Source organism: Hoplias malabaricus, chromosome 12 (genome assembly GCF_029633855.1).
Source record: "Hoplias malabaricus isolate fHopMal1 chromosome 12, fHopMal1.hap1, whole genome shotgun sequence".
NCBI classification, from domain to species: domain Eukaryota; kingdom Metazoa; phylum Chordata; class Actinopteri; order Characiformes; family Erythrinidae; genus Hoplias; species Hoplias malabaricus.
The window spans coordinates 35,044,954-35,066,477 of NC_089811.1; the positions used below are offsets into that span (position 1 = coordinate 35,044,954).

At 40.7% G+C, this 21,524-nt stretch overlaps 1 protein-coding gene across 3 annotated transcripts in view; it reads right to left on the reverse strand.

Moving 5' to 3' along the window:
* The window catches only part of LOC136710593 (inactive dipeptidyl peptidase 10-like), a 111,592-nt gene that overhangs the window by 12,720 nt on the left and 77,348 nt on the right, over window positions 1-21,524 (reverse strand). For 2 of the 3 annotated variants that reach the window (XM_066686248.1, XM_066686250.1), the window contains exons 4-13: window positions 13,973-14,067; window positions 13,660-13,734; window positions 10,078-10,130; window positions 9,765-9,846; window positions 9,027-9,147; window positions 7,670-7,824; window positions 6,002-6,099; window positions 5,317-5,440; window positions 5,054-5,092; window positions 4,723-4,830 (exon numbers count right to left, since the gene is read on the reverse strand). In XM_066686248.1, the coding sequence (XP_066542345.1) occupies window positions 4,723-4,830; window positions 5,054-5,092; window positions 5,317-5,440; window positions 6,002-6,099; window positions 7,670-7,824; window positions 9,027-9,147; window positions 9,765-9,846; window positions 10,078-10,130; window positions 13,660-13,734; window positions 13,973-14,067 (950 nt within the window). Of the gene's footprint in view, window positions 1-4,722; window positions 4,831-5,053; window positions 5,093-5,316; window positions 5,441-6,001; window positions 6,100-7,669; window positions 7,825-9,026; window positions 9,148-9,764; window positions 9,847-10,077; window positions 10,131-13,659; window positions 13,735-13,972; window positions 14,068-17,450; window positions 17,546-21,524 lie in introns of those variants that run through there. The other variant, XM_066686251.1, reaches the window with a different exon arrangement.

Consider the following 21,524-nt stretch of genomic DNA (forward strand, 5'->3'; position numbering starts at 1 on the left):
CACCCCTCACTGTGACAAAACAAACCATCAAAAGACAATTTAAAAGTGTGAAAATGTCAGTAAATTCCGATAGGGATTGCCATTTAATTGATATAATGATGTTCTTAATAAAACTGTAAAATCATATATTCATTTCAGGTACTCTTAAATTAACCTCCCAGAGCCCCGATAAAAATGAATGTTATAAAACCTTAAGATATCACTGTCATTATGTAATTTCAATTGACATCACTTATCATCCAACTTTCTCTCTATCTGTTTATAAACATAAACTAAGATTCTGTCTAAAGAGTGAGTGGTGAAACTAAATCCGAAGCCCATTTCTAAAAAACTTGACACACGTCAAAATGTAAATAAAAATAATAATGCAATTATGTTCAAATCATTTAAACTTTATACTTATTAACAAATATATACAAAGACTTTAAATGTTGAAACTGAGTCATTTTACTGTTTTTTTAATAATACATTGATGCCAGCAACACGTTGGGAAAAGTAGGGACAGGGGCATGTTTACCACTGTGTTACATCACCTTTTCTTTTAACAACACTGAACTGAGGAGACCAACTGCTGTACTTTTGAAAGTGAAATACTTTCCCATTCTTGCTTTATATAGGGTTTCATCTGCTCAACAGTTGGGGTCTCTGTATAACACGTGTCTCTCATTTCATAGTGAGCCAAATACTTCCAATGGGTTTGAGCTGGTTTAGAACCTCATATGCTACAGAGCAATGCTATTGTAACATTGACAAAGACAACATCTGGACTGCAGCATATTGCTCTAAAATCAGCCGTGTGCCTTTATGCACCACACTACCATCACAGATTCTGGCTTTTGAGCTGTGCACGGGATGGCTTCTCTTTAGCTCAGAGGATGCAACATCCACGATTTCCAAAAATAATTTAAAATGTTGATTTGTCAGGCCTTCGGACGGTTTTGACTTCACCTCAGTCCAATAAATGAGCTCAGGCTCAGTCTTTTTTATTTCACTTAGTGCCATCAGAGGGCCCAGACTATTTTCCCCATGCGTTCAGTCTTTCTCTGAGTGGTGAACCCCTCCTCATCTTGATTTCTGAAAAACTCTGCCTCTCTAAGATGCTCTTTTAAAAGCGCAATCAGCTGTTGCCAATTAACCTAATGTATTTTTTCGTAGAATTACATTAGAATTCAATTCAATTTCGTAGAATTCAAAGTGGGGATGAATGAATATTCTCATTTCCAACATTTTAAATCTTGTCTTTGTATTGATTCAATTAAATATAGGGTTAAACTATCTGCATTCCACTGCAATTAAGTATTTATTTACATTTTGCACAGCATTTCAACATTTTTTGGAAATGGAGATTTTACATGGTCCTGTGTCTGAAAGAAAAACAAATAACCTTCATCAGAAATATCTGTGATGTTTGAAAAGGCAGGACATTCACCCGACAAATTTGCAACAACTGACTGCCACAGTGAATACTGCCTGTAAATGTGAGGTCAAGTCCCTCTGTGAATCTCAACAAAACTCTCATCCTTCAGAGAGCAAGATTCACAGTTACTCATGTTGAAGGATGATGCCTTTAATACTGAACTGAATGCTTTGTTAAAGAGTACTCTACATCCACAGAGCTAAAAAGAATGAGCATACCTTGTATTAAGATTTGTTTTATTATATAACAGCCAAAAACACTTGTTCGTGCAGTGAATAAGATTCCATTTTCTGTTCAAATCTCATTCACACAGAATGTCTCAGCAATATATAGAGGTTAAAATAACAATATTGTTTTTTCTTTGCTACATTTGCAGCCATAATTATAAGTCATAAGTCAGCAACTTTCTTTCAACTTTACAACTTGCTTCATAGTCTTTGATTTTGCATTAATTTTACTACATAATTGTTTAATCATGATTCAGCTTACGCTAAATAAATAATATATATTTTATCATATATAATATACACTGGTAAATCCAGCTCTTGTCTTATGAAATTTCCTTTTAGACTCACAACACCCTTAATTTTGGCCACTTTTTAATTTACCATTTATTAACTGGCAAATATTTTGATACAAAGCTAGCAATTAATTTTTATTATTAACATACAATGAACACAGACCAATTAAAAAGGACACCCACTGCAACCACGCTATTAAATAAGTTTTCTTGAGTCTCTCATTTTGTTTTGTTTCTTTTTTCATTCATTATTTATACATTTTTTTCTATAAAATACAACTCACATATGATTAAAAATAGTCCCAGAATGAACCAGGTTATACCCCACAGAGCATGTCCACATATGTCCGAAACATATTTAGCAGAGAATCTCTGATACATCTAAATCATTATGCATCATTATGATTTGTTTTATTACATGAAAAAAAATCTTTTAGGAATCTTTTAGGAAAACAATGCATCACAGAAAAATGTCAATTAAAATATGTCTCTTAAGAAAAACTTTCAGAAATCAAGTGATTAATAATGCTTTCCATAGTCAGCTATTGGGTATAATGATGCACTGTTCAAATATTTAAATTATAATATTATAATTATAATTAAGATTGTGACACTAATCTATATTTGAACTTATCTATGTAGCTAATGTCTGGACGATAAAAAGTGAAGTTGTCAATGGGACACTTACATAATCAGGATTATAATGTGAGAAAATTAAGCTTTTACTACAACACTCACTCCAACCACACTCATTATCCTTCACATGAGGTCACTGCTAAAAATATAAAAAACATAGGCCTACTTAAGAAGAGGTCGTCTCAGTCATACACACTTGCATATTCAAAGAGAAGTCACCTTTAGAGCAAATACTTTCAGAGTGATCAACAGAGAGCAACATCAGTCTTTAGAGCTGTGCTGGATTTTATGAAATAAATATCTAAACCACATGAACATACCAACATAAATCCCCTTCTGTGACAACTGTACTATACCTGGAGGCTTGAACTGAACCAGTGTCTGCACCGATCTCAACCAAAATGTAACTTAAGTTTAAACCTGAATTGTAATCCACCAAATTCCGAAACAACACTACTACCAAAAATAAAATGCAAAAAAGCCATTTGGGGCGGCACGGTGTTTCAGCAGGTGTCGCAGTCACACAGCTCCAGGGGCCTTGAAGTTGTGGGTTCGATTCACGCTCCGGGTGACTATCTGTGAGGAGTGTGGTGTGTTCTCCCTGTGGCCGTGTGGGTTTCCTCCGGGTGCTCCGGTTTCCTCCCACAGTCCAAAAACACACGTTGGTAGGTGGCTTGGCGACTCAAAAATGTCCGTAGGTGTGAGTGTGTGAGTGAATGTGTGTGTGTGTGTGTGTGTGAATGTGTGTGTGTGTGTTGCCCTGTGAAGGACTGGCGCCCCCTCCAGGGTGTATTCCCGCCTTGCACCCAATGATTCCAGGTAGGCTATGAACCCACCGCGACCCTGAATTGGATAAGGGTTACAGATAATGAATGAATGAATGAATGAAAAAAGCCATTTGATATCCATTGTATTATTCATTCATTATCTGTAACTTGTTATCCAATTCAGGGTCGTGGTGGGTTCAGAGCCTACCTGGAATCATTGGGTGCAAGGCGGGAATACACCCTGGAGGGGGCGCCAGTCCTTCACAGGACAACACACACACACACACACATTCACTCACACACTCACACCTATGGATACTTTTGAGTCGCCAATCCACCTGCAACGTGTGTTTTTGGACTGTGGGAGGAAACCGGAGCACCCGGAGGAAACCCACACAGACACAGGGAGAACACACCACACTCCTCACAGACAGTCACCCGGAGGAAACCCACGCAGACACGGGGAGAACAAACCACACTCCTCACAGACAGTCACCTGGAGGAAACCCACGCGGACACAGGGAGAACACACCACTCTCCTTACAGACAGTCACCCGGAGGAAACCCACGCAGACACAGGGAGAACACACCATACTCCTCACAGACAGACACCCGGAGGAAACCAACGCGGACACAGGGAGAACACACCACACTCCTCACAGACAATCACCCGGAGGAAACCCACACAGACACAGGGAGAACACACCACACTCCTCACAGACAGTCACCCGGAGCGGGAATCAAACCCACAATCTCCAAGCCCCTGGAGCTGTGTGACTGCGACACTACCTGCTGCACCACCATGCCACCCCATACATTGTATTAAACACAGAAAAATATCCAATCTGTTATTAATTTTACTTACAAATTATTGGTCCGAACCTCAAATGATACATAAACTTACAAATTAAAACGTGGCTACATTCAGGGAAGGGCAGATTAAAACTGATTCAGTTAGCATTCTCCTCAAATCATGCTGAGCTGTCCAAACATAAATGAAAATAAAAACCAAACCAAACAAAGAATTAAACAAAAAACAGTGCTTAGCTTGGAATGTGTCAGGCTCCTGCATTGTTAGAGCGACTGTGTGATTGAGTGAGGTCTTGCTAGTAGTTGAATATACCAATGACTTGATTAAAAATAGCCAAATATTCAAACAAACTAAAATCAGTTACAGTCACAAAAGAGAATTAAGTCATGTTTGCTACCTCTGCCTTTTGAGTCACACTGGCATTCCCAGTTTGATTCAGTGCAAAACTAGAATACATTTTAATACAACGTCAGTGCAAGATTACTTCACTTAACATCAGAACTCAAAGTAATGCCTGGAGTAGAGAAGCAGATAACGTTCATTACTCAGGGAAAAGCAGTGAGGTATTTACCTGGGAGGTGAACATAGCGATGTGGTGGAACTCTCCACGGCCACCCTGCTTTACTGGGACAGCCAGGAAGAAGCGGCTGCCATCTTGTGAGAAGAAAGGCTCCTGGTTCTGCAAAGAGACAAAAATACACAACAGTAAAACATAACCCCAAGGTGCTTACGTACTACGGCGCCTGAATACCTCTTAACTGAAGAGCTCTCCAACAGTAACACTCTTTCCACAAGGTTGCTAATTTATAGAAATTCAAGAGAGTGTGTGAGAGAGTGAAAGAGAGAGAGAGAGAGAGAGAGAGAAAGAGAGAGAGAGAGAGAGAGAGAGAGAAATATCTCACCTGCTTGGAGAGCCAGAGTTCTGAAGTCTCCTCATGTCTCTAAATCACACAAACATATTGTCACCCTCAAATTAATATTTTAATATTAGTAAAAGAAAAGGTGATGTGTGTGTCTGTGTGTTTGTGTGTTAGGGAAAGATTAAAAAATATGAACATATGAAATATGAATAACTGTAGCCTTTGGCTAGGCTCTTAAAGCTACATTCACTAAGCACTGTATAAATATATAAAGTGTGCCTGTTTATATGTGCTTTTATAGAAACCTTGATGCAGGCTCCAGTGGTGGAATCACACACAGTCAGGATGGAAATGTTCTGAGCTCGATTCAACCACCTGACGGCAGTCTTAGTCTTACTTATCCACTTCACCATCACCACATAATGCTCCCTAAAAATAAACACATATATAGACAGGAGTTATAACACCGCAGCAAAACAAGAGAACCAAAACCAAGGAACAGGCAAGGACCTCAAATTTAGCATCACACACAAATATTCTTGGCTAAAGTGTTCATTTTACAGTATTTCTAATATTAAGAAACAAGCAATGTACTCATTTATTCATAGCAAGAGCAAATACATATAATCCTTAGACATAGATGCTTCTGTACCCAGTCATGTCTGCTACTGGGTATCGAACAGGCACATGTTTTCCTATCATGGCAATATCAAGGACAGTAAAATGTCTTACAGTTTCTAATTATTCTCTTCTCTTCTTTGCTGTAATTTTCTGTACTCCATAATACACAGTACTCTTTGAGACCTTGTAATAGTTCTGTATTGAACTGAATGGGACTGACATTAGAAAGAAAATGAGAGGGCGTGAAGGAGAAATAGGGGAGGGGGTGGGGGGGTAGAGAAAGCTACACAGTCTAGATGATACATTGGGATTTATTTTCACTTTCTCTAAGCAGGTCTTTGATCAATTTGCAAGTTTAAGTACACACACCTGAGTTTAAGCCCATCAGGAGGCGTGAGTTCCAGAGTGTGTGTTGGTCCGTAAAGATTCACTACAAAGAGTTTGACCATGGGGTTGGGCTGACCTGCCTTCAAACACAGCAATACACACAATTACACAGAACAGCGCCAACGAAACCTGACAATTATGTCTGATTACACTAGAAACACTTTTAATCTGCAGCGAGTTATGCATCAGGCTTTTAAAGCGTGAGTGTGTGTGTGTGTGTGTGTGTGTTCACAATGAAAGGGAACATTAAACTTCTGATATGATAGGGACATCTGGCTGGTTTCCAAGAGAAATGTTCTAGCATTAGTGAGTGTGTAATTTTAACAGCTATAAATGTTATTTGAAGCAGAAAAACTGACACTATGTTATCAACTGTAATATTCAGGAACAAAGGTGCTACGATTTAAAAGATTTTCATAAATGTCATTTGAAAAATAAAGCCCGTTTGGACGCAGATTTTAATATATAAGAGCTTTAGAATTCTACTTCTTTTAACTTTTACAGGTTTTAAATAATTAAGGGACTATAAAAACGAAAATACTGATAGCAAAGTGTCAGGATCGCGGGGGGCGGACTGACGGAGGCACACGCTAAACACAGTGAACTTTATTAACGCAAACTATAACAAAACAGAGACAGACTGACTTGGGTAAAAACAAAACGAGTAACAGATGAAAGAGACAAGGAAACAAACCGAAACAAAGAATAACAGAAACAGACAGACTTGCTACAATGACGGTGGAAACGACAAGAAACAAATCTAAGACAGACAGACTTGGAAACCATGAAACAACAATACAAATGACTGACAAACGGAAGTGACACAAGGGAACTTAAATACTAAACAGAGACGAGACGCACCTGAGACAGATAACGAGGGGGAGGAAGAAAGGCGGGACATGGGCGGAGACATGGACAACAACAAACAGAGCCATGTGCTGAGAGAGCACATGGCGGGGAAAACAGACATGACAGGACGAGGTTGTGACACAAAGGTGGTAATAACTTGACAGAAAATTATTATAAATATATAAACACATCAATCTCGCTTATCAATGGAGCATTTCTTGTTCCCAAATATACCCCACACACTGACTAATCCATTAAAGTGTTTTTAATGATAACAAATTAAAGCTGAAGTTTATGGCAAATTATTATATATTTATTACTTTTGGTTAGTTATTAGCAGATTTGCTAGTACAGACCACGCCCGTTAAGGCTGAAGATGGGAGGTGAACTCAGATGTTTTTGGAGAGGTGTTCAGGGTGGCTACAGAATGCATATAAGGGATGGAGACCTTGTGGAGGTAGGAGCGAGTTTGTCCGACACTGAAATTACATGAGTTCGCAGGGTATATATAAGGCTAAGGGGAGGAGTTTGGGCGTGGTCCTACTCCCAAAATTAGGTTATTACATAACTTCAATTATTGCTAGGTGCATTGCCCTATGTCAGCCATGACTACTATGTACATAGAGACATTTCACATACCTTCAGATACAGACACTTATAAAATTGGTAGTGTGTTGTGTGATTATTTACACACTGGAATCAGGTCAAATTCCAGTCATTTCTTTTTTCAGTGTAATTTAAATTTCTGTTGTATAGTTGCTGTCAATATTTACTGCTGGTGTGTGTCTATGTGTGATTTACCTTTGGGTACGGATACTGCTTGCCTTTGGGGTATGTGGCTCCTGTAAATGTGGGCAGTACCATGTTGGGCACCAGGCTGTCGTTCAGCACCAGGAACGCCAGTCGCTCACCGTCAGGAGACCACCAGTGAGCCACATGTGTATGCAAAATTTCCTCTTCACACACACACACATACATACACACACACACACACACACACACAAACAGAAGTATGATGCCCATTGTAAATGACTGATGCCCGTATAATTAGATGATCTGATGTGATGATGAGGTGAATGGCATTTTGATTAGGCCCTTCATTATCACTTTTTTGTGAGCGCGTGTGTGTGTGTGTGTGTGTTAGCTGGATCTAAATCAGTATTATCTCTGTGAACAGACTCATCTCCACAATTTAATTTCTGAACATCAATGCATAAACTTTCACACATGCAAGCACACACTTACACACAGAGAGAGAGAGAGACAGACAGAAAGACAGACAGACAAACACAGAGAGTGAGAACACAGTTTCAGAGCACTCAAACTGATCTAATTCATTTTTAATCAATGTTTGGGATAAACAGGCAATCCATCTAATTTAATATTTGATATTTGATGAAACGACAAAGCAGTTCAACAATTGACATTGCGGTTTACTGTACATCATAGTGACGTAATGCTGATGATGTGACACAACATAAAAGCTAAAAATGGCCAAGGCCACAAGATTCACACTTTATTTCACTTTAGTTCACTTTATATAATGTGAGCTAGGTCCTACTTTCAGCAAATCAACGTGGCTTACTCTTTTTGTCATGACACTAAACACAAAAACGAAAAACATGAGAAATTACATACCCTTCATATTTTGTCAATTAACATCTAAGTTTGCAAATAATGTCTACCGCAATAATTGTTCACGATCGTTTATGCAGGGAGGTTGTTATAAAAAGCGTATGTAGGTGTAATTTACCCTTTTGAACACAGTAAGCAATAATTGAACTGTAAAAAGGTGCTGCAGTTGGCGGTAGTGTGGAACTATGCTTAGCCAAGTAGATAATACAACAGCTAATTAGTCGTCTGCTATGTAAAAGTGTATAGATATTTATATAAGGTGGCTGAGTACTGAAAGAATGCTAGGCTGTGTCAAATACGGAAATTAGCTTTAATCATAATCAAAAAATCATGTTATTTCGTTCACGTACATGGTCAGCAACGCTATGTACATTGGCAAGCCATCATGTCTAACAACATTAGAAATATACTAGCCATGCTTGGGGTAGCAGTAAATGTAGCAATAAATCCCTGCATAGTATTGTAGCCATTTCTCAAATAGATTAAAACCGCCTTCATATGAGAATAGTAAAAGTGTTCATACCCTCATAGAGCCAGTCTGCGATGCCGTTATACACAACACCTTCCTTCCCCGATGAAGTTAATCTGAGTGAGATACTCTTCACGTCTGACTGATAATATATATTATTCTCAAAGATATACACCTGCAACAGAAAAGATAGATTAGCATTATAGAAGCTGAGCATCAGTGCCCATGCTGCTTCTCCTCCTGTCCTGTGGACCCACTGCTCTGCAGGATGCTGCATTCTCCATGCTAGAACTCACCTGTATTAACTCATCAACTGATTAGCAAGCCCAGTATTAAAAGCACTGTGCAGAGCAGTGGACTCCCAGGACCACAGCCAAGAAACCCTTGGAAGACAGAAGTATTGAATACACACTGCTTTTCAATCTGAAGGTCATACTAATATACTGTAGCAAAGCTCAGATATCATCTTTGCAGCTCTGGCTTCCTGCAGGGCACACAAATTGCCTCATATTAAAAAGTAACTCACAGGGTAAAAAAATACCAGACAGTACAGATGCCAGAACATCTCCAGAGAAACTTATGAGCTAGAGCCTGAAGGTAAAAGCATGTCTCACGGCTTTTTTCAGCAGACACAACTACAAATAAATTTGACTTCCTCTTACAGAATTTTGAAGGCATTCATTTATTAGGCATCTCCTGCACATTCAGGGAAATGAAGAATTTCAGTGAATACCATAATTAGGCAGTGAATTTAACAAAGACCACATTTCATATTTCTTTTTTATCCCTTACCAGCTGCTGTCCCTGCACGCCCCATGCAGCATGCTGCAACCTGGAGTTAAGGACCTCTGGAGGGTCCAGTTCCCACACCTCTCTGTAACAACACAAAAATATCGCTGTCAGAACAAAACATATTATTTCCAGGAAGTAGCTTTAAGGAAGAATTAAAACATCCATAACTTCAGAACTTTCAATGGAAGCCAGTGACACAAATTATGTACCAAAAATGAAAAACAATAAAAATATACAAGATTGTGTTCCAGAAGTTACAATATACACATATCACACACATACAAATGTACGCAAAAGCATGCACAGAAATTACCTTGTATGAATATTGTAGATTATATAAGAAGCTATGAATGAGTGTCGGTACACCTGCAATTAAAAATAAGATTGGGGTCTGACAATGTACAAAAACTGGAGAGGCCTGTGTCTTATTCCAGTGAAGTGCACAAACAGCACTGTCAGGCAAAGAGGATCATTAGGAAATAGCTTGTATATTTATACAGAAAAATAGACAGGATGACGGGTGCATTATTCCTCATATCACAATCAACACTGCATTATATGTTTGCAGTTAGATGAGAAAATACAGTATTATATTTTGGATTTAAATTCAGAATTTCATTCAGAAATATCTTTTAAACTGTACATGTCATTGTGCAAGAAAGAAATAGATTCCCATATTATATAACACTCCTTTATAATATACTTTTCTCTGTTTATTGTGGATATCATTTTAAACACTGACCAACTGCATGTTTCATCACAGAGGGGATAACTGCTGTTTTGTTTCATTTTATCACACAAGATATAAAACATTTAACAAAGTCATTGTTTTCAGAATTGCATGCCTGTTCTTGAGGGGATGTGGTGTCTGTTCCAACTTATCAAAGCTCAGAAATATGTACAACACATTGTAATAAATATTACATATAATTACAGTATCACCACCTCTTGTTTGAAGTCCTTTCATTCACTAAAACGTGTGTTTTCCTGCTCCAAACACCTGATTCAGGTATTAGTGAGCTTGTTTGGGTACATAATGAGCTGCTGAATTGAATCAGATTTGCTGCTGTGGATGGGGAATCTCTAAAACTGTACAGCGCAGCAGCAGTGTAGCTTTAGAAAGTGCTGTGGTAAAGAATCAAAGGGAACAGCTTGAATGGCATCAACTAGCTTCACGGCATCTTGGTAAAGATGTATTACAGGCAGCAAACCGCTAGCAGCACACAGCTTGATCAGTCTCTCACACACACAAAAACATACACACACACAAATACACACAGACACACACACAGAGTTACATATTCACTCAGACAGAAGTGGTACAAATGCCCATGATCTATTATGCAAGACTACAGCAGACCGCCTCACTCAATGATTGGCTACTAGGTGCTGCATGAGCTGAGATCAGAGGGTACATTGGATATGAGCTCCTGAGTGAGATCAGATCAGAGAGACCGCCAACTTCTTCATGAGGTCAGATCCTAGCAGGGGAGCAGAGCTACATTTATCTCTGGATACCAGCAGTACAATACACACAACCACTGAAAGAGCTAGAGAGAGAGAGAGAGAGAGAGAGAGAGAGAGAGAGAGAGAGGAAGACAATAAAGCCAATCAATAAAGACAGTCAAGCAGACAAGCACAGAAAGAAGAGACAGACAGCGACATAGAGACACAATAAAACAGAAAGAGAGACAGACAGAAAGAGGAAAACTGTACACAGCAAGACAGAGAAAGTGAGCACACAATAAACAGCAAATAGCTGAGAGAAAGACAAAGAGAATGAGAGTGCGAGAGAGAGAGAGAGAGAGAGAGAGAGAGAGAGAGAGAGAGAGAGAGAGAGAGAGAGAGAGAGAGAGAGAGAAGAAACAGATAGACAGTATTGTGTGGGTGGTTAAGTGCTATTAAAAAACAAAACAGTTCTTTTACTCTAGCAGATGAATTGCTCTCTGAATTATGCGAAGCAGATTAGGGGAGAAAGGAAGAGTCAGAAAGTGAGAGAGAAAGATGGATGAGAGGAGAGGAAGTGAGGTAGAAACAGAAGTATGAGACAGAGTGATGACTGATTCTCTTACTGGCAGAAACAGAGTGAGAGTGAGTAATGGCAGTGGATGTGCGGCTGGCTTTGACTAATTATTCTACTTTCCCAGATAAAATATGCTGCTACCGTATGTGAATGTGATACACTGTGGGGTTTGAATAGCTGCTAACTCTGCTGTAGGGAGGATGGGCAAGCCTTGTGCTGTCTGATTTGTACTGATTTGTACTAATGTTACTGCACCGTGTAGAGTGAATTATCATTAAGCCTATTCAAAATCCTGCTGAAATCTCAGCGACTCACAATGCTATAATTGTCTTTTCCTGTAGCCCCTGAACTCACACAAAGTGGCAGTGAGTCCAGGCTTTTTTTCCTTCCAGTTCCTGATTCAAGCAATAACTGTCAACAGCTATGATTGTAAAATGAACTACCGAATAGAACTAAACTGTGTTAATATCTAATAAGTGCGGTAGCAATATACAGTCATACGAAATGACCAAACATATTATGCATCCATCCATCCATTATCTGAAACCGCTTATCCAGTTCAGGGTCAGAGCCTACCTGGAATCATTGGACGCAAGGCAAAAATAAACCCTGGAGGGGGCGCCAGTCCTTCACAGGGCAACACACACACACACACACACACATTCACTCACACCTGCGGACACTTTTGAGTCGCCAATCCACCTACCAACGTGTGTTTTTGGACTGTGGGAGGAAACCGGAGCACCCGGAGGAAACCCATGCAGATACAGGGAGAACACACCACACTCCTCACAGACAGTCACCCAGAGGAAACCCACGCAGACACAGAGAGAACACACCACACTCCTCACAGACAGTCACCCGGAGGAAACCCACGCAGACACAGGTAGAACACACCACACTCCTCACAGACAGTCACCCGGAGGAAACCCATGCAGATACAGGGAGAACACACCACACTCCTCACAGACAGTCACCCAGAGGAAACCCACGCAGACACAGAGAGAACACACCACACTCCTCACAGACAGTCACTGTGTGACTGCGACACTACCTGCTGCGCCACCGTGCCGCCCCAAACATATTATATGGCAGTAATTGGTGTTGAACACAAGCAATGTGTTGTTGTGGAGGTGAGTGATATCAGCTGCAGTTGCAATGTTTTAGCACCAAGTATTGCAATCAACAATGTGATATATTCTCAGCTCCAGGACAGGGTCCTAGTGTTGTTAGTAGGTTGTGGGACACTATGAAAACATTTTTCACTTACCTTCTAATACAAATTCAACAAATTAAATAGGAGGATATTGAACCAGTCTTTCAGCTTTCAGAATCTCATTGAATCATAAAGGGAGTGAACTGTGTCTAGTGTCTAATCTAGCTTTCTGCAGAAGCCAACTTCAAACAAAAGAAACTTAAAATCCGCAAAAGGATTTATGAGTGCACACACACACACACACATACACACACACTTTAAAAAGCATTACAGAAATATTGTGGCCTGTCAGCTGACTAGTTTTTCTGAATGAACAGAGGTGTTTATCAGATTAATCACTACAGTAATTAAAGCATGTAATCCTAAAGAGTTTAACTTGTGTCTTTCCTTCTTTCTTTCTCTCCCTCCTAAGCCCCCCCCCCTCCCCACCACAACCACCACCAACTCTTTCTCCATCTCTCTCAAAAGATTTTTTTTTTATCAGTTCCACTATCGTTTTAACTGAAAGAGAAGACTCCTAAATTTAAAAAATATCACAAATCACACACACAAAAAAAGTCAATAGAAACTGTTAAACCTAGTTAAACACTGCCCTGTTGATTATGCTTCATATTTTCATATTTTAATAAACCCACCGCAGTATAATGTATACATACCTGTTTAACATCATATGCAAAAAGCACATACTTCATATCTGGGCTTATTGAGTACTTGGAGGCTTTGAAAGCAACCTGAAAAACAAACAAAAAAAAAAACCGTATGTTTCAGTATAATTCTATCTGAAGATCCATGTGTAATATATGCTTTTTATACCACTTTACAGTGTCAGGAACATTGTTCTGCTCCAGTAAATCTAAACTTTCAGATGAGGTGGGTTGTTGTGTCCCTGAACCCAAGGCAGTGTGAAGATAAGGCTGCTGACTGTGCATGTTTTGATTCTAAAGTTTAGATGAAAACAAGTTCACTCACAAATGTGCTGTTCTTCAGGACAATCTCTGTTTCATTAGTAAGAATGTTGAACCTAATGACATGACCATTGCGGTTCCTGTAGATGACTTCAGATTCTGAAAGAGAGAGAGAGAGAGAGAGAGAGAGAGAGAGAGAGAGAGAAACATTCAAACAGTGCCTTTATTCTAGTTTTACTTTGTTTTAAAGGCTTTATAATAGGAAACCAAATGAAACCAAAACATATTTTCACAGCAGGGCTCCAAAGAACATAGCATTAGCATAAAACATAAAACATGCGTTCAGTACAGAAATACATCATTGTGAGACTATTTATTTCAAATAAACAAAACAGCAAAAACAAGCATGCTTATAAGCCAGACGGTTTCCCATTAAAACCTTGAACTGATCCAGTGGAATTAAACACAGATAACTGAAACACATTCCACAAATGAGTGTTTTGAAGTAAAATGCTTTCTTGCCAAATTCAGTCTTAGCAAATGGACTTTCAAGTACAAGGTAATTGACTGAGTGAGTAAGATAGCTGGCATTTCTGACTGACAACAGCAGGTTAAGGCATCACTGCAAACAAACAAAAGAAAGAACATTCATTCATTCATTATCTGTAAGCACTTATCCAGTTCAGGGTTGCGGTGGGTCCAGAGTCTACCTGGAATCATTGGGCGCAAAGCAGGAATATACCCTGGAGGGGGCGCCAGTCTTTCACATGGCAACACACACTCACACAATCACTCACACCTACGGACACTTTTGAGTCACCAATCCACCTACCAACATGTGTTTTTGGACTGTGGGTGGAAACCGGAGCACCCGGAGGAAACCCACGCAGACACAGGGAGAAAATACCACACTCCTCACAGACAGTCACCCAGAGGAAACCCACGCAGACACAGGGAGAACACACCACACTCCTCACAGACAGTCACCCGGAGGAAACCCACGCAGACACAGGGAGAACACACCACACTCCTCACAGACAGTCACCCGGAGGAAACCCACGCAGACACAGGGAGAACACACCACACTCCTCACAGACAGTCACCTGGAGGAAACCCACGCAGACACAGGGAGAACACACCACACTCCTCACAGACAGTCACCCGGAGGAAACCCACGCAGACACAGGGAGAACACACCACACTCCTCACAGACAGTCACCCGGAGGAAACCCACTAAGACACAGGGAGAACACACCACACTCCTCACAGTCACCCGGAGGAAACCCACACAGACACAGGGAGAACACACCACACTCCTCACAGTCACCCGGAGGAAACCCACACAGACACAGGGAGAACACACCGCACTCCTCAAAGACAGTCACCCGGAGGAAACCCACGCAGACACAGGGAGAACACACCACACTCCTCACAGACAATCACCCGGAGTGGGAATCGAACCCACAACCTCCAGGTCCCTGGAGCTGTGTGACTGCGACACCACCTGCTGCGCCACTGTGCCGCCCCAAAAGAAAGAACAGCTTAATTATATTTATATATTGTTATTAATAATTGTCCTGATGTGTTATTATGAAGCCATGATGACTTAATAGAGTATGTTTAAAATAAACTGATAATTGCCTTTGACACAAGCTATTGTGACATCAGTATTGCAACTTGCATAAAAATAACTTTACAAATGCATCAGGTACAAATGTAATTATCACAATGCATGGCACTAAGCAAACAAAAATAAATTGTTCTGAGATTAAACTAAGAATTCTGCTGTTTTAGCTCATTCTCATTAATCGTGTGCCTGCTAAGGATTGATAAAGTTTAAAGTGATGAATGAAACTGATCTAAGAGGACTCTAATTGCTCTGTAAAGCACTTTGAATTGCCATTGTGTCCGATTAGTGCTCTATAAATAAACATGCCTTGCCTTGCCTTGCCTGAGATTACTGACCAATGAGATTTTGGTCAGGTTTTGCTTGAATCAGGTTATGGTTTAGTCCCAAATTGACTTTTTGAGAGCACCTGATTCTTTCTCTAATCGACTGCACGTCAACTGCAAGCCATGGATAAAACCAAAGGATTTAGGTTCTTGGTTTGCATACTGTGGCTGCTCTCAAGACAGGAAAATGCAATATTCAAGTGCCAGCTGCCACAGTGCAATACAATGGTACAGGGTGTTCCACACTGTAAAAAATCCCAACGGTAGAGGTAGAAAGCCAAAGTGGCCCCTGTGATTGCAAGAATGATATTACAAGAAGCCAAAAAGAATTCAAGTATCTCCAATAAGGCCATCTTGATTTATCTGAGCAGTTCTGGTATTAACATCTCAAGGCAGTAACTCCAACAGTCACAGCACAAGGCTGCTCTCCATAAACATTGACCAAGGAGGACTCCAAGACAGGAACGCAAAAGCTACTTTTGCAAATGCTTTCCAGGACAAAGAACAAAGTTTTGGTCATCATTTCCGTGATTAGATCAGAGGAAAACTTGTTTGAACACTGGACTTTTTTTTTGGCAAAAGGAGAACATTAATCCCCATGGTCAAGCATAGTGGTCTATCTATCTATCTATCGTTACACTTATATAGCGCATTTCTCGACACCCAAGGATGCTTTACAATCCACAATGCTCAGAACGCTCAGAACACTCAATCCACACACACACACACACTGGCGAGAAGCAGCAGCCAAACGTGCACAGCATACTCTCGACCAGGAACGACCATCCACCTGGAGGACTGCATCGATCACTAGGGTTTAACCCAGGATAGAGCTCCAATCCATATCTGGGCACACACACATTCACTCACACATACACACCCATTCACTCACATTCACTCACACACCAGGACATTTATTAGAAAAGCCAATTCACCTACCCTCCATGTTTTGGACTGTGGCAGGACCTCAAAGAAGCATGGTCCAAAATCTCAGTGAAGTCTTTTTAAACTAACTAAAATTGTTAGTACTTTTTGACTGCCGTAATGGCAAAACAATGCCACTAAGTAGTGAGGAAGTGTATGTATGATTATTTTTTAATGTCATTCCCAGCAAAAACAAACCTATTGTTCAAATAGTTATTCACTATACATCAAACCTGAAAGGATATAAATAAATTTGGGCTTAACTGTAGCTATTTTGTAATTCTAAACAATTACACATTACATCATTTGCCTCACTGTTAGCTCATAGGAGAATTTTGCTGCACTGGAAAAACTGGAAGCTCCTTGAATCTCATCAATAGTAAAAAATAGATACAGTCTCTACGGTTAGAAAAAATACATTCAGTAAACAAATTCCGTTACCCACACACTAGTATATATATATATATAACTCTTTCTTTAACATTTTAAAGTGAATAGTTTTAGTCATATATTTATTTATTTTTATTATTATTTATAAGCTTTTTCTTATCCACAATATGACGTTTGTTTAAGAGAATTATTTCACTTGACACAATTAAAGGTCATTCACATTTTCTGAGCAGGTTATATGTTGTGATGAGCTTAGTCAAAAATGGGAAACTCACATATAGAGGTATCCACATCCATCCAACACCAAGGGAGAGTGCTGGGATAGGGCTGAGCAGTGGTAGCACTGTCACAAATATGTCGACCCTCCCTTTGTAGCTATAACAGCTTCATCTCTTCTAGGAAGGTTTAGGAGCATGCCTACCAGAATTTGTCCATTCTTCCAGAAGCACATTCTTCTACTTCCTGTTGGAACAGGAAGTGGCAATCTTCAAACTGTTCCCACAGAGTTGGGAGCATGAAATTGTGCAAAATCTCTTGGAATGCTGAAGCATTAGGAGTTCCTTTCACTGGAACTAAGGGCTGAGTCCAGCTCCTGAAAAACTACTGGCCACTGCCAAACCCAGACTCGTATTTCAGATCGCCAGATGAAGAAGTGTGATTCGTCACTCCAGAGAACACGTCTCCACTGCTTTAGAGTCCAGCAGCAGTGTGCTATACACCACTGCATTCGACACTTTGCATGTCGATTAGTGATGTAAGGCCTGGATACAGCTGCTTGACCATGCAGACCCATTCCATGAAGCTGTCCATGCACTTATTTAATCTGAGGGCACATGAAGTTTGGAGATCTGTAGTGACTGAAGAAAGAGGTCTCGACCTTTGCGCACTCAGATGCAATATGCGCTGACCCGCTCTTTCATTTTATGTGGCCTACCACTTCGTGGCTGAGTTGCTGTCGTTCCCAATTGCTTCCACTTTGTTATAATACCACTGATGGCTGACTATGGAATATTTTGCATAGAGGAAATATCACAACTGGACTGGTACCATACTGGAATTCACTGAGCTTCTGAGAGTGACCCATTCTATTTCAAATGGTTGGAGAAGCAGTCTGCATGGGTGAGTGTATAATTCTGGCAATGTAATGTGCATCTACTTGAAAAAGAACAGAGGGATATTTGATACTCAATACTCTTGGATTGTAAGATAAAGTTATGCTCATTAATAAGCTTACAAGGGAAGAGGACAAAGAACAGGAGTTCATATTCACTCACAACCACTTTACTACACACAAAACTGTGTCATATGCAAACACAACTTTTTAAACTCTGAGTCTGACAGGAGTGTGTGCGTGCATAAATTATGCAGCAGGCATGTGTGCTCCCACATCAATTCTTTATTGTCCTCCACAAAATTTCAGACTCAGCTGAAGCTAGAATCTCAGAGCAGGTCACATCAGGACTGCCTGAGAGTGTGTGCAGGTGTAGTTGTACAGCTTTCTGACTGCTGTTGGAACGACTTTATAGAAGGCAGAGCCATAGAGGATAAATTGCATCCTGAAGTACAAGTTCTGCTTGTTCAGATGTTCAAGGACAGTGAGCAGAAGAGAGAGCAGTACACAAACTGCAGATGGTTGAATGCTTCAAATTCACATTTATCAAGATGCTGCTGCTGATGTGAGACATCTTCAGCTTCCTCTGGGAATATATAAGTGTTCCTGGCATTTAGGCTTTTTAACCATGCACAAAGTATTGACAGATCATTATACAGTGTACTGTTACATCTATTTTTGCCTTTTAATGCATGTTGTTGTTTGGTGTTCTTTAGCCCAGTGCGGTGACATTAAAAACCACCATCTCTTAAGTTCAGTTAATACAGAGCTTAGATATATCAAGAAAGCACTAATACCACAAACAGAGCAGTAATACAAATCACACACTGCCTCTAACCTTAATATAATATCAATTCTTCCTATTGACCTATGCCTTTAGCTTCATGGCTATTGTTTTTTTAATGAGCAAGAGTATCACACCATAAATGCGAAATGCAGATCTAGGATGTCAGTCAGCCAGCTAAGATCAACAGGAATTCAGTGTAAGAACAGAGCCCACTCTAAATAAAGTTGTCAAAAGGGATCTTTTAGGCAGAGCCACAGAAGTTGCTCTTTTCATTAACTTAGCTGCTCCTTAAAACGCTGTAGGCCGATAACTATATGCTTTTTTGTCCTGTACTTCAAAAGGACAGAATCCAGCAGTTTCAAAACACATTCGCCATAGAGAAAACTGGGCATAAAATTCATTCATTATCTGTAACCCTTATCCAGTTCAGGGTCACGGTGGGTCCAGAGCCTACCTGGAATCATTGGGCGCAAGGCAGGAATACACCCTGGAGGGGGCACCAGTCCTTCACAGGGCAACGAAGACACACACACATTCACTCACACACTCATGGACACTTTTTAGTCGCCAATCCACCTACCAATGTGTTTTATTGGACTGTGGGAGGAAACCGGAGCACCCGGAGGAAACCCACGCAGACACAGGGAGAACACACCACACTCCTCACAGACAGTCACACGGATGAAACCCACGCAGACACAGGGAGAACACACCACACTCCTCACAGACAGTCACACGGAGGAAACCCATGCAGACACAGGGAGAACACACCACACTTCACACAGACAGTCACCCGGAGGAAACCCAGGCAGACACAGGGAGAACACACTCCTCACAGACAGTCACCCGGAGAAAACCAACGCAGACACAGGAAGAACACACCACACTTCTCACAGACAGTCACTCGGAGGAAACCCACACAGACACAGGGAGAACACACCACCCTTCTCACAGACAGTCACCCGGAGGAAACCCACGCAGACACAGGGAGAACACACTCCTCACAGACAGTCATCCGGAGGAAACCCACACAGACACAGGGAGAACACACCACACTCCTCACAGACAATCAAACAGAGTGGGAATCAAACCCACAACCTCCAGGCCCCTGGAGCTGTGTGACTGCGACACTACCTGTTGCACCACCGTGCCGCCCTGGGCATGTAATTGTCCTTGCTTTTTCTGTTCTTAGTACAGCAGTATGTCTTAATTTGTATCCTTGGTAAGCAATCATACAATGCCGATGCACCAGTTAAAGGTTAGGTCGAAACACTGTATTTCTTTACCAACAATGCACTAAAAGGTTATTAAGGTCCTCAGTGGTTCTATAGCATCTCTAACTGAAGTCTGTTAGGGTCATACCTCATAAGTGTTTTGCTTGGATCCAATCCATGAATGCTAATTAGCTGAAGAGTTGAAAGAGGTGTGTTTAATGAGGCAGAATGCTACATGAAGTGCTCTGGTACTTCACACCCACAAGGACTACAGCTTGCGATGTCATCAAAGATTTGCAGCATAAAAACCCATTTTGTAACATTTTTAAATATGTCAGGTTAATATCCCATTAATTTCCCATATTAGTCTCACAGGCCAAAATTACAGCTATGGTCAGAGGATCTGGGGAATGGCAAAGAAATAACTAATTTGACCAAATGTGACAGCTTGACTAAATCACTAATCATTGACCATCTCTGAATCACTTTTTTTGGTCATCACAGCGCACAGAATGAGAAACTGCAAGAGAAAGTCTGTTTCCTGTCAGACAGATGTAAAAAAAAACAGCCAACTGTAGAATACATTACTGTAGTCTGCAGCTTTGCTCTGGAAAAAGCCTCCTATGAACAACAACTGTAGCCCATCAGAAAGAAATTTAAATGGGTTTTAAAAAGATGGCTATTTGGCATTTTGTAAGTCAGTGGAACTTTCCATTTTATTAAGCTCTTAGAGTAATGTGCAAATTGTATTATCCAGAAAGCCACTATGTTTTTTTGTCATATTGGTGTATTTTTTATTCTTATGTTTGTGAGAGGGCGGCACGGTGGCGCAGCAGGTAGTGTCGCAGTCACACAGCTCCAGGGACCTGGAGGTTGTGACTTCGATTCCCACTCTTGTCTGTGAGGAGTGTGGTGTGTTCTCCCTGTGTCTGCGTGGGTTTCCTCCTGGTGACTGTCTGTGAGGAGTGTGGTGTGTTCTCCCTGTGTCTGCGTGGGTTTCCTCCGGGTGACTGTCTGTGAGGAGTGTGCTGTGTTCTCCCTGTGTCTGCGTGGGTTTCCTCCGGGTGCTCCGGTTTCCTCTCACAGTCCAAAAACACATGTTGGTAGGTGGATTGGCAACTCAAAAGTGTCCGTATATGTGTGTGTGTGTGTGTGTGTGTTGCCCTGTGAAGGATTGGCGCCCCCTCCAGGGTGTATTCCCGCCTTGTGCCCAATGATTCCAGGTAGGCTCTGGACC